The sequence below is a fragment of the Bison bison genome, unplaced genomic scaffold (assembly GCF_000754665.1).
Source record: "Bison bison bison isolate TAMUID 2011002044 unplaced genomic scaffold, Bison_UMD1.0 scf7180017864330, whole genome shotgun sequence".
Lineage (NCBI taxonomy): Eukaryota > Metazoa > Chordata > Mammalia > Artiodactyla > Bovidae > Bison > Bison bison.
Genome location: NW_011494902.1, coordinates 3,187,733 through 3,201,962, shown reverse-complemented (window position 1 = coordinate 3,201,962; position 14,230 = coordinate 3,187,733). Strand labels below are relative to the sequence as shown.

The window sequence follows — 14,230 nt, the reverse complement described above, 5'->3', positions numbered from 1 at the left end:
TGAAAATAGGTTTTTAAAACATTTGGAGCGTATTTATAGGTGTATTTTTGAGGCAAATATGATAGATCTATAAAATTCAACATGAATAAACAAATCATCAATTTCTTTGGATTTTTTTTTTTCATTACATTTCGGAGTTATGTGTTAGGAGTCTCTTTCCTCTTCCCATCCCCAGTGGCAAGTGGTTGATGCCCCTTTAAACTCTATGGGGGGAAACTTACAAATCAGTCAGTGGTTAGGTAATCAGTTAATATAGGGAAGTGGCTCAGCTGGTAAAGAATCTGCCTTCAATGCAGGCCACCCACTTTCGATCCCTGGGTTGGGAAGATTTCCTGGAAAAGGAAATGGCAACCCACTCCAGTACTCTTGCCTGGAAAATTCCATGGACAGTGGAGCCTGACAGGTTATAGTCCATGGGGCCACAAAGAGTTGGACATGACTGAGCAACTAACACTTCATTTCAGGGAGTCAGACCTTCCTGGGTGGACCCCATTTGTGGCTCCGATCAGTTAATGATTATATATACTCTACAGATGCATGCAGGGGCACCTGCCAGGTGCTGCTATAGATATTGAGATATGAAGATATAGTTCTCACCCTTAAGCAACTTCTAGGTAGTTTTGATTGAAGATATATACGCAAGATATTATGTAAGGAGACCACTGCATCTTTTATACCTGTCTCCTTAACAGAATACAGCAAAACCCAAATCCACTTTTTGTGCATTATCAAGGTGTGCCTGTGTTGACTGGGAGAAAGATAGAGTCCTGCAGCATCACTGGCCCCTGTCAGGAAGCAGCTCAGACGTTTGTTCCTGTCCCCTCTGAGGAATTTGGAGATGGAGGCTTCTTGAGGATGTTGTGGTAAATGCTCTACAGAAGGTTTAGCACCCAAGTGGTGCCTCTCACTTGGGTTCTCTCATGCCTCAGTGAGAGAAGACCGATCAAATAACGGGTGCACCGCAGGTTTCTCAGGGAACATTAGACCCCTCCTTCCTCAGCAGCTGGTGGGGGGTCCCTTCTGTTCAGAGAAGGATGGATTTCCCCCCATAGTGGAAGCTCGCTAAGGACAGGGCCTTCCCTTGAACTAGGCCTGGGACTCAGCCCTGAGAGATTATTCAGGGAACTGCCTGGGGAGCTTCATTTTTCTACTGAAGTATAGTTAATTTACAGTGTTGTGTTAGTTTCAGGTATATAGCACAGGGTTTCTATTTTACGTGTGTGTGTGTGTTTGTGTGTATGTGTGTGTATCTTCCCTGGTGGCTCAGATGGTAAAGAATCCTCCTGCAATGTGGGAGACCTGGGTTCGATCCCTGGGTCAGGAAGATCCCCTGGAGAAGGGAATGTCTACCCATTCTAGTATTCTTGCCTGGAGAATTCCATAGATAGAGGAGCCAGCTGGCTACAGTCCATGCGGTTGCAAAGAGTTGAACATAACTGAGTGACTAACACTTTCACTTTTTCATATATATGTATATACATACATATTGGAGATGGGGACGACAGTCCACTCCAGTATTCTTCCCTGGAGAATCCCATGGACTCTAGAGAAGCCTGGCGGGTTACAGTCCGTGGGGTTCGCAAAGAGTTGGACACGACTGAGCGACTAACATTTCACTTCATATACACACATACATACACACATTCTTCTTCAGATTCTTTTCCCTTATAGGTTATTGCAAGATATTGAGTAGAGTTCCCTGTGCTGTACAGGAGAACCTTTCTGTTTATCCATTTTATATATAGTATAGCATGGGTGCTCAGTTATGTCCAACTCGACACAACCCCATGGACTATAGCCCGCCAGGCTCCTCTGTCCAAGAAAGACAATAGTGTGCGTATGTTAATCTCAAATCTCCTAGTTTATCCCTCCCCCACTCTTTCCCTTTGGTATCCATAAATTTGTTTTCTATGTCTGTGGGTCTATTTCTGTTTCTGAGAAGCAATTTAAAAAGCAAATACAGATGCCTGTATTCACCCCTAGAGATTCTGATAAGATTGACCCTGAGTTGCAGTCCCTGGGATACTGTTCCAAAAAATTCCTCAGTGGGGTGTAAAGTGTGAGGGCTAGAAAACCGAGTTGGAGATTAAATTTATCTGAAAGGGTGAAGCAGAGAGAGCATGTGTGCTAGTCACTTGAGTGGAGGCCTGACTTTTAGGCTCTTTTCCTGAAATGGCACCTCTCACGGTCCCGTTTGCTAGCAGGTAGAAGTGGTTACTTCAAGTGCTGGGCACAGTGGGTCCATAGTCATCAGCCCTGTGGGATAGCTGGGCCTTGGGCCAGTTGCTTTGGGAGCTTTGATCCCCCAAGCCCTGGAATCCCTGTCCTGCCCTGGTGTCTGGTCACTAAAGGGCCCTCCAGGAAGCCGTCTCATTTCTGCATGATGCCCCTCTTGGCTGTGGTCCCCTCCAGCTTGATCACCCTGCCAGGACTGTGGTGACCAGCGCCAGGCACTCCACCTTCTGTAGCCTTCTTCATTTCTGCTGCTGTGTCCCTGGGTGCTTTTTGCCTGTAATCTCGACACACCCACACCCACCCACCCACCGACCCCCACACACCTACCTGTAATCTCTCCACACACATGCAAGCACACACACTCACACCCCACCATCCCCCACCATCCCCTTGAGTGTATGTTTCCCCCCAGGCTCCTTATGAGGATGTATGGTGCCCGGGGTGGATCACCTGCCTGGTTTATAGGTCCAGGATTCTCTTTAGCTCAAGTCTGTACCAAGAGCCCCAGCCTGCTTATTACTTTTCCTTTGTTCTTTTGTGTTTCACCCCAGCCCACATTGATCGCTTCTTCCTGTGTTTTTGATTTTGTGATTTTACTTTTTGGCCTCATGCTAGAGCATGTGGGATCTTAATTTCCTAACCAGGGATTGAACCCATGCCCCCTGCATTGGAAAGTAGAGTCATAACCACTGGATTGCTGCTGAAGTATCTTCCCATCTGTGTTTTTGAGAGAATAAAACCTACTACTAATGTGTTGATAAGAAGCCTTTGGAGTGAACTCCACGCACCCTGTTTACCTCCTTATTTCTGACCCTTAGGTTTGGGAAAAGGTGTCTGTCTATAGGCTGGTTAGGATTCTAAGTAGGTGCCTCTTTGGGTCCTTCTATTAGTCCAGAACATGGTAATTAAAGCATGGGCAATGAAAAATGGTTTTATTTTGTAGCTTTGGAGGAGGGCTGAGAAGGCTGCTAGGTGATGGTGACCTCAGGTTGGGGCAGGAATGATGTAGGGCTTCTCGTACTGGTTTCTTTTCTATTTCTTTTCATTTTCATTTGGTAGTTTGACCCTTGTATCTCTATCATCATTTCCTCAGGTTTACTTTCATTTTCTGTATTTTTCCCTCCTGTGAGTGTCTGGGTTGCCAGCTGGTGCATCCCAAGCCCCATAGTCATCCTCCCAGCTCCACCCCACTCCCCTGGCTGGGTGTCCTCTGACTTTTCCCATGACCTCATTCCTAACTTGCTCTCACCTCTCCTGTGCATGGTGTCTTGGTTGACTTCATCCTTCCTTTTCTCCTCTCGTTTATTTTTTAAAAGAATTGCTTCATCCTGCCATGAACACTCTTTATTTTTTTGCTTTTAATTTTATTTTGGAGTATAGTCAGTTAACAATGTTATGATAGTTTCAGGCAGACAGTGAAGGGACTCAGCAATGCATATATAGGTACCCATTCCCCACCTACCCCACCAAACTCCCCTACCATCCAGGCTGCCACATAAGATTGAGCAGAGTTCCCTATGCTATACAGTAGATATTTGTTGATCATCCACTTTAAATACAGCAGATGAACTCTCTTCTTTTGTCATTACTGAATCATTCCTCTTTTTATGTTTGATAAAATCCAAAAGTGTCTGTCCTGTTCTATCAGCAAGAGACATCCAGGGTGTGTTTTTCTCTTCCATCATTTAAGCCAGGATTAATGGATTAATTTTTTATGCTCTGTGCATTATCTTATTTTATCTTCAGGTAGGAAATGTTACTCCCACTTGACAGATGAGGAAATAGAGGCTAAAAGAAGTTTGGTAGCTTGACCAAGATCAAGCAGCAGGTTAAATGGTAGAACCTGGAAAGTCTCACGTCAGAACCTCCACTCTTTGCTATTAAACTCTGTACTCCAGCTAGAGGAGGGGTGACATGCTGTGTTGCCAGGCAGGAGAAGGATTTCATGGCCTTGAAGATCCTTTCATACCAGCATTCGTGGGATGCTGTGAGGTCATGTAGGATGGTGAGACCCTTTCACATGGGGTTGATTTTGATGATAAATCACTGAACTGTGTTCTAGAAATGATTCAGTATTAATTCTGATACTGTGGGTGGGCATGGTTGCAGTATGGCAAATTATGGTGGATCTAGGGCCTCGGGTTGTGTCATTGTCACTGCCATTGTGTAAAGTAGCCAGATGGAGTTCTCCCAGGTGATTCCCAATGTTCTGTTTCTTTGCAGAGCCTGTGTCATCTTGGGGGTGATATTCCTTCTGTCATCTGTGTGTATAGTGGTCAAAGCTATCCATGACCTCTCGACGAAGCTGCTCCCGGAAGTTGTAAGTTTCTTCTTTTTTCTTAAGTCTTTCCTGAGGGTACCAGCCTCTTGTATTACCTCTCACCCCAGACTTACTGGGGGAAGTTGGGCAGGTGGAGAGAAAATAAACAGTATCTTAGGAGTCCAGAAGACCTCATATTAGAATGTAAATGACTCGGCGGAGAAAAGCACTGGGCAAGACAAAAAGATAGTTGAGCTGGTGCATGTTCTGTGTCTTTTGACTACTTTTAATGTCTTTTATATTAAGAGAAACGAGGTGATTTTTATAGAGCAGTGATCCAACCTGTGTTGTTTGCATCTGTTCTGCATCCACTCAATGACTTATAGTAAGAATTATTTTTGCCCTTGCACCTCAATTCAGTACATAAATCTATTCACATTAGATTTTCTGACACAACTAACATTCAAATGCAGAAACTGGAGGACACAATTTCATATTAAAGTGTGTTTTCGCCTCATTTTCTTGGTGAGAGGCACCAGATTCTTTTTTTTGTTGTTTTTTTTTTTTTGCACTCTGATTCTATTTTTGCTCCACATCTTATGCATACTGGTAAAAAAAGACTTTTACAGTCTCCTGGAGGCTAATTTACCTATCAGGAGATGAAGATACTGCCATTACAATGATTCTCTCTACAAACTTACCTCAGAGATATGATGGGTTTAGTTCCTGACTGTCACCATAAAGCAATTAATGCAATAAAGCAAATCACACATTTTTTTTGGTTTCCCAGTGCACATAGAAGTTATCTTAATACTATGTCTATTATATGTAGTCTGTTACGTGTTCAATGGCATTATATCTTAAAAAACAAAACCAATGTACATACCTTGATTTAAAAATACCTATTGCAAAGATAAGTGAGCTATCATCTGAGACTTCAGCAAGTCACAATCTGTTTGCAATGGTAACATCAAAGATCACTGACCACCATAAGAAATGTAATAAAACGCGGGGGGAGGAGGGTAGTAAACTGGGCGATCAGGATTGATGTATATACATGAGTCTATATGAAATAGGTAACTAATATGGACCTGCTGTGTAGCACAGGGAACCCTACTCAATGCTCTGTAATGACCTATGTGGGAAATGAATCTTTTAAAGAAGAAAGAGTGGCTATATGTATATATGTAACTGATTCTCTTTGCTGTACACCTGAAACTAACACAACATTGTAAATCAACTATCCTTCAATAAAAATGTTTTTAAAAGTTTGAAATATTTTGAGGATTAACAGAATGTGACACAGGGATAGAAGGTGAGCAAATGCTGTTGGAAAAAATGGTGCCAATAGACTTACTGGACACAGGGTTACCACAAACTTTCAATTTGTAAAAAAAAAAATAATAATAATTATCTACAAAGTGAGGTGAAATGAGGTGCGCCTGTTTATAAGTTGCATAGTGATGTAATGCAAAATTACGGGCTCTTCTTTCAGGGTGTGACTTGGCTTGTGCTCGACTATGTGCACCATCTTATAAAAGGCCTAAGTTATGAGACCTTTAGTTTCACTTTTAGAAAAACACATGTTAGTCTTTTGGGGGTAATGTATTACATTTGTGTGTGTGTGTTTATGGGGAAGATGAAAATGGAGTGGGCATTACACTGTTTTTAGTAGAGCTGTTAAAGTGACTGTGTTAAGTTGTCCTGTGTACCTAATGCTCCCACCCCTCGCCAGCTTGAACCTGAGATTAGAGCCATTCCCTTGGTACCTCCTCAGGACCTTAACTGTTATTTATCATCGCAACTAACATCTCAGTGACACGGAGGAAAGATGGATAGCAGGGTAGTAGTGTACCTACCTATGGATTTCATCTTTTTCAGAAGAGCTGGCTCAAGCAAATAATCCCATGTCTTATACTCCATATGTTATATCTTATCTTACCTTGGTCTTCCTGGTTACCTTGAATCTGGACTTGTTCATCATCTTCCTTCATCAGACTGACTATCATATGTTCCATTCCATCAGAATCTGAAGCTTGAACAATGGGAAAGCGAACATGTTGGTTTCTCAGTCGTGTCCGACTCTGTGCAGTCCTATGGACTGCAGCCTGCCAGGCTCCTCTGTCCATGGGATTCTCCCAGCAATAATACTGGAGGGGTAGCTATTCCCTTCTCCAGGGATCTTCCTGATCCAGGGATTGAACCTGGGTCTGCTGCACTGCAGGTGGATTCTTTAGTGTCTGAGCTACCAGGGAAGCCCTTTAAAAATTAGTTGCTCAGTTGTGTCCAACTCTTTGCAGTCCTATGGACTGCAGCCTGCCAGGGTCTTCTGTCCATGGGATTCGCCCAGCAATAATACTGGAGGGGTAGCCATTCCCTTCTCCAGGGGATCTTCCCAACCCAGGGCTCAAACCCGATCTCCTGCACTGCAGACAGATTCTTAACTGTCTGAGCCACATCTAGACATAAAAGTATTGTGTGATTAATTAAGATGTCAGTCAGATAACATCTTTGCATTTTACAAGGGGTGGAAATCTGACTCCACTCTAAGAAATGTTTATTGGTGGGAATTTTCAGCACTGGGCTTGTTGACATTTTCATTTATTTAGGTGTTAAAAATTAATGTGAGGCAGGGCTTACTTGATGTAGAATGGATAGCTGTGCTCATAGACCTTGTTTGTGGCCCTCCTTGTTTTTGTCTTGTTTTTGCCTGTTATTTATCATCGCAACTAACATCTCAGTGACACGGAGGAAAGATGGATAGCAGGGTAGTAGTGTACCTACCTATGGATTTCATCTTTTTCAGAAGAGCTGGCTCAAGCAAATAATCCCATGTCTTATACTCCATATGTTATATCTTATGTTACCTTGGTCTTCCTGGTTACCTTGAATCTGGACTTGTTCATCGTCTTCCTTCATCAGACTGACTATCATGTGTTCCATTCCACCAGAATCTGAAGCTTGAACAAAGGGAAAGTGAACATGTTGGTTTCCCAGTCGTGTCTGACTCTCTGCAGTCCTATGGACTGCAGCCTGCCAGGCTCCTCTGTCCATGGGATTCTCCCAGCAATAATACTGGAGGGGTAGCTATTCCCTTCTCCAGGGGATCTCCAGGGGTTTTAACTGGAAGCAGCCTTATATCTTATGGTACAAATATTCCTAAGAGAAGAAGCTCACCAAGTTAAAATCCACATCATTGCTAGGGTATCTCATGCCCAGCCTAGGTGAGATCAGAGAGGGTGAAGACCTCTATGATTGAACCAAGACTGTCCCTGTCCTGGTAGGGTTCACACCAACTGTATGGTATTAGTCCCGGTGTGGGATTTAAAAATCATACCTGCTTATGGTCATCCTGTCAGAATTCTAAGGAAAGATGTAAAGTGGTCTGTTGTATTTATTTGTTTTTTTAGACCTTCAGAGTTGTGAAGACTCTGGCATATTTATGTAACCAAGTAACCAAGGCATATTTATACTTAAAATATTTGGGGAACCCTGGTTAGGAGCAGGTGATTAGTTTCCAGCAGACCAAATGCAGTCTGTGCCTCTTGGCAGCTCATAGTTGGTGGTGGTTGAAACCAGGGAGACTGGAGTTTAGGGTTTTGATATCCTAAATTTTACATCGAAGTTACACCTTCACCCTTGCCCTCGTCTGCAGAACTGCCTTTTTTTAAAAAGATTTTTTTATATGTACCATTTTAAAAGTCTTTACTGAATTTGTTACAGTATTACTTCTGTTTTATGTGGCTTTTTTTGGCCGTGAGGCATGTGGGATCTTAGTTCCCCAACCAGGAATCGAACCTGCACCCCCTGCATTGGAAGACAAAGTCTTAACCACTAGACCACTAGGGAAGTCCCCAGAATTACCTTTTGATGTATGATTTCCATCAAGTTGTTACATGGGTTTGTCTGAAGCAATGTTTTCCCTGCCCCAGGCCTGTTTCCCCAGCAGCTTTCTTTTTAATGTCATGGGCACAATTCTCAGAGTGCGAGTAATTTGTGAGAATGCGTGAGTTTTGAAAGAAAGCCATGCGGTTAGGAATCGCCCTCCTGTGAAGTTGGCTGGATCTGAGCCATGGTGTCGCCTGCTCCTCAGCAGCCTCATGCTGGAGGAGACAGGCCAGCCCATTCTCAGGGGACCCCCAAAAGGATTCCATAGTGTCTCCTGCAAGGGCCTCTTGGGCAGATGGCTTAAGTTTGCTCTGTCATGGCCTGCATGGGGTCTCATTGGATCATTGACGAAGCAGATTCCAAAAGAGCCTTCTCAGAAACTCTGCATGAACTGTGGTTCTAGAAGTTGGGGAGTGTGGGTGCCGCCGCAGATGTGGCGGCAATGGTCTGGTATTATGTCTGTGGCTGCTTTGACATGAGCATCATTGTGTTGCTGTTTTCACACCCACCACGCTCTAGAAGGGAAGGCAGGGACAGGTGGCACACTTCTCTCTTGTGGTGGCACCTGGGGGCTCTGAAAGCTGAAGTGAGCTTCCTGAGGTCATCAGCTAGCTGGTGGCAGTGCCTGGATTTGAACCCTTGTCTCCTTGTCTCAGGCTGTCTTGGCTCCTGATTCTGTGGGATTCCGTGGTCCCACTGTTCATTGGCTTTTCAAGTTTGAACCTTCTGTCTTATTTCTTCTCCTTTTTTTTTTTTTTTTTCTCCATTTGTTTTTTGCTTTGCTTTTTCTTGTCCTCTCATATTCAGGCGGAGGTGCCCGGCTCCCAGCTGATTCCATCCCTGGCATTTTCTGGCTGCCACTGCTGCTCCCACCATGCGGGCCCCCTGCAATCTGTGCCACTGACCAGGGTGTGCTCCTGTTGCTTTGTCTGTTGAAAAGCATGCAGGCAAGTGTACCAAGAAGCCATGGAAAAGTAGAAGTAGGGAATGAGGGAATTCAGGGGTTACATGGAGTCACGTGGAAAGAGGGGAGGGCATGGAGGCTGAGTGACTCCCCCCACCCCAGTACCCATGTGACCACTGCAAGCAAATTGCTCAATCTCTGACTCTGGGCTTCCGGATATGCCATATGGGGACAATACTTTCATCAGGGGTTTATGATAAAGATCAAGTGAGCCGTTTACTTAAAATAATCGATATTATTAACAGGAGACAGTGCTACTATGGTCTTAACGTTCTGATTTTAAAGTTTCTGAACTGCTTGTGGCCTGAGTTCCTTTCAGATGGGCCCCTGGATCCCTCTTTCCTGCCTCCTGGTCCCCCTCCCCCTGGCTGGATAGGACTGGTGTTTGTCTGTCTCTGGCTTCAGGCGGCCACAGCCAACTCTGGGCCCCTTCCTTTTGGGAACACCCAGCACACCATGGGCAGGTTGTCCTCTAAGTCTAACTCACCACTTGTTGGCTGTGAGACTTCCGGCAAATTGTGTCTTCTCTCTGAGAGACAGTTTCCTTCTTTGTAAATGGGTGTCACGCCCCCTGCTCCACAACAAGCATTGTGAGAACTAAACGATGTGATGAATGCGGAATTGCTCCATCAACTGTCATGTGCTTGGCGAAAGCCGAAGGTATTATGTCAGATCCCATGACCCAGGAAGTCTCATCCTTTCTCATGCACTTTCTCTCAGTGACCTGTTGAGTTGTACTAGCTCATTACACTTTTCTGTTTGTATACTGTGACTTGTTTACCTTGAGCTCTTGACAGTGTCTGGGCCTATCCTCCTCCATAAGTCACATGCACTAAAAGTGATAACAATTATAATTACAATGACGCATTGTTCCCAATTGGCAATGAATAATATATGGTCATATGCTGATAATAATAATTGCTGCCATATGAGTGCCTACTGATCCTTACTGTCTAGGCACTGGGGATTCAGAGTCAACTAGCACTAATGGTTAGTGTTTCTTCATTGCTCTGCAAAGGCCTTGACTTCTCCTAGGAGCTGGCATTTGCTCTCCAGCAAATGCTGGAGATGGTAAAGATGGCCCAAGAGGTGACAAGCTACTGAAGAACTTAAAGAAGTCTTCCCAGTAACTCCTGAATGCTAAACACCTCACAAAACCAAAAGCCTACAAATCCAAGAGTCACAGTCACTGTGAAGGAAGACCCTTGGGGGATGTTCTCGCCCGTGGACTTGCAAGTACAATCCTAATATATCCTTTACCAGAGTTATCGTTCTAGCTTTGTTCCTGAGAGTGAAATCCCATCCCATCTCCAGGAGCTCACAGTTGGGGAGAGACCCAGACAGCCTAAACATTTGATTTGGGTGATGAGGGCTGTAATAGAGACAGTCAAGCCTGCTATGGGGGAGGCGTGTTGGGCCTCCACTGTGATCTGAAGGAAGAGTGGACACTGGGGAGACAGGCTGAGGTCCAGGGAGGAGAAGGCTCTTAGAGGCTGAGCAGCCACAGGGACCAAGGGATCTGTGTGAGCTTGCTTTCTTTTTCTTAGGCGTTTGTTTCCTGTTTGTTTCCAGTGTGTCTGGAGGAAAGAATAGAGAACAGAAAGTGGAGAAGGAAGAAAGGAAAAATAACTCTGTTGTGGGTTAGGAGTGGTTGCTCGGCATCGCTTTGATTCTTCCTCGAGTCGCAGGGTTGCTTTCAAACCTCCCCTTGTTTTCACTCAGCTAAGTTCTTGCCTGAGATTCCATCCCACCCACCAGAACAAAGGAGCTTCTGCCAAGAGGAGGGAGCCCCCCTCACAACTGTGTTCTTTCAGGCAACCAGTTGTGAGCCCTGTTTCATTTCCAGGCCTCGTGGGACACGAAGGTGGGTCACAGTGCGGGGTGGCTGCCTGCTTTCTGGGCACATCTCTTCCCTCAGTGTTGCTATATCCCCCTCACGCAGAGGCCTGGCTGGCTTTGCAGAGCTGGGGGCGGTCAGTGGTGTCCTTGCACGGGCCCCCGATGGGATTTCACTCTCAGGAACAAAGCTAGAGTGATAACTCTGGTAAAGGATATATTAGGATTGTACTTGCAAGTCCACGGGCGAGAACATCCCCCAAGGGTCTTCCTTCACAGTGACTGTGACTCTTGGATTTGTAGGCTTTTGGTTTTGTGAGGTGTTTAGCATTCAGGAGTTACTGGGAAGACTTCCTTAAGTTCTTCAGTAGCTTGTCACTTCTTGGTCCATCTTTACCAGGTGGAGAGGATGGAACCAGCTTAGCCTGCCCCCTCCCCATACCCGTTTGTCTCCTCCCCTTCCTCCTTCCCTCTCACCCAGGGCCTCTCGCTTCCCCTCTGAGCTCCCACCTTGTCCACTTCTTTGGAAATGGCGCCTCTGCACTCACTCCTCCTGGAACCCTCAGTCACTGCCTGCCTGACTCCTCCTCCTCCTTAGGCAGATCCCTTCAAGTCCTTCCACCCCCTTCTAGCCCCTGCTGCTCTCACAGATGCTCTGTCTGAAGACACTCATCCCTTCCTTCCCATTCCTCTTGTCCCTTCAGCTTCAAACCCAGCCTCCCCTCAGCCTTCCCAGCAGTCTTTCAAATCCATTCTGTATGACCTCCCTTGGGAGGTAGGAGATGGTTAACAGGGCGACATGAGAGAGGATGGAGGGGTCAGGAGTGAAGGCTTGGGCCCAGGTGAGCAGGCTCACAGACATGCTGCCTACCCAGTCAGCTTGTCTGCCTCAAGTCTTCTGGAGCAAGTGCCTCATCCATGGGAGTAAGTTTCTTGAGGATCTTGTACTGAGTGAGTACTCTGAGGCATGTCACCTTGTGGTTAAAGATGTGGGAGAGAATTCCCTGATGATTCAGTGCCCTAGATGAGTCACAAGCTGGAATCAAGATTGCTAGGAGAAATATCAGCAACCTCAGATATGAAGATGATACCGCTCTAATGGCAGAAAGTGAAGAGAAACTAAAGAGCCTCTTGATGGGGGTGAAAGAGGAGAGTGAACAAGCCGGCTTAAAATTCAGTATTCCAAAACCTAAGATTATGGCATCCAGTCCCATCACTTCATGGCAAATAGATGGGGAAACAGTAGAAATAGTGACATTTTATTTTCTTGGGCTCCAAAATCACTGCAGATGGTGACTGCAGCCATGAAATTAAAAGACGCCTGCTCCTTGGAAGAAAAGCTGTGACAAACCTAGACAGCATATTAAAAAGCAGAGACATCACTTTGCCGACAAAGGTCTGTAGGAAAAAAAACAAACTATGGGTTTTTTCCCAGTAGTTATGTAAGAATGTGAGAGTTGGACCATGAAGAAGGCTGAGCACTGAAGAATTGTTGCTTTTGAATTGTGGTGCTGGAGAAGACTCTTGAAAGCCCCTTGGACTGCAAGGAGGTGAAACCAGTCAACCCTAACGGAAATCAACCCTGAATATTCACTGGAAGGACTGAAGCTGAAGCTACAATACTTTGGCCACTGGATGTGAAAAGCCAAATCATTGGAAAAGGCCCTGATACTGGGAAAGACTGAAGGCAAAAGGAGAAGAGGGATAGTTAGATAGCAGAAGATGAGATAGTTAGCATGACTGATTCAATGGACATGAATCTGAACAAGCTCTATGAGATTGTGAAGAATTGGCAAGCCTGGCATGCTGCAGTCCATGGACTCCCAAAGAGTCTGAACAAGACTTAGTGACTGAACAGCAGCAACAACTTCTGCTGTAGAGGTCATGGGTTTGATCCCTGGTTGGAGAAGTAGGATCCTGCATGCTTGCGGTGCAGCAAAAAAAAAAAAAAAGTGTGGACGCTGAGGTCAGGGAGACAGAGCCCAACTCTGCCTCTTCCTAACCAGAGAAAGATGGGGCAGGAGTCCCAGCCTTCTATGTCTCAGTCTCTTTTTTGTAAAATGGAAATAGTAATAGCAGTCTTCTTGCGAAGCTTGCTAAGAAAGAAAATAAAACAATATAGATGATGCATTTAGCAAATAATTGTTGAGTGGACGTTGACTAATACTATGGTTGTTGGACCAGAGAAGAGGTTTCTGAGGAAGTTGGTGGACCTTCTGATGCCTTTAGTTCTAGAAGCTTAGTCTGTATTGAACCATCCAGGAAATGCATTCAGGGATCCTATTTTCAGCTCAGATTGGGTAATGGTGTAGGCACCTTCTTGTACAATAACCTATAATTCCTGGATCTGCTATGAGCAATAGATTCATGTTCCCATATGACATGCTGTCAAGCATAACTCTGAATTTAATTTGGGAGTTGTATTGACTCCCAAATACTTTAAAAACAGACACGTGTACACAGTCAAGGTCCTCACCATCCTTCCAACCTTCCAACATTGCTCCAGCACTGCACAGAGAAAGTCAGAAAATTCCTGCTGTTAGATCATCAATGGTATCCCACTCTTACTACTTTAGACAGAATTATTCCATCACCTCAGCAAGATTGACCTCTTCATTTATTCTAGAGCCACAGCCCACAAGTTTCTAAACAGAAGAGAACTGAGCTCTGATGAAAGTGAGTTATATTGGCTGGAGTGATCTCATGGAGAATCAGTTCAGTTCAACCGTGAACTTCCAGATGTGCAAGTTGGTTTTAGAAAAGGCAGAGGAACCAGAGATCAAATTGCCAACATCTGCTGGATCATCGAAAAAGCAAGAGAGTTCCAGAAAAACATCTATTTCTGCTTTATTGACTATGCCAAAGCCTTTGACTGTGTGGAGCACAATAAACCGTGGAGAATTCTGAAAGAGATAGGAATACCAGACCACCTGACCTGCCTTTTGAGAAACCTATATGCAGGTCAGGAAGCAACAGTAAGAACTGGACATGGAACAACAGACTGGTTCCAAATAGGAAAAGGAGTATGTCAAGGCTGTATATTGTCA

General features: G+C 44.8%; 1 protein-coding gene across 1 annotated transcript in view; it reads left to right on the top strand.

Annotated features, from left to right (window-relative positions):
* The window catches only part of TMEM163 (transmembrane protein 163), a 263,415-nt gene that overhangs the window by 212,187 nt on the left and 36,998 nt on the right, over positions 1 to 14,230 (top strand). Inside the window, exon 4 of the mRNA XM_010853703.1 lies at positions 4,459 to 4,555. Within this exon, the coding sequence (XP_010852005.1) occupies positions 4,459 to 4,555 (97 nt within the window). The remainder of the gene's footprint in view (positions 1 to 4,458; positions 4,556 to 14,230) is intronic.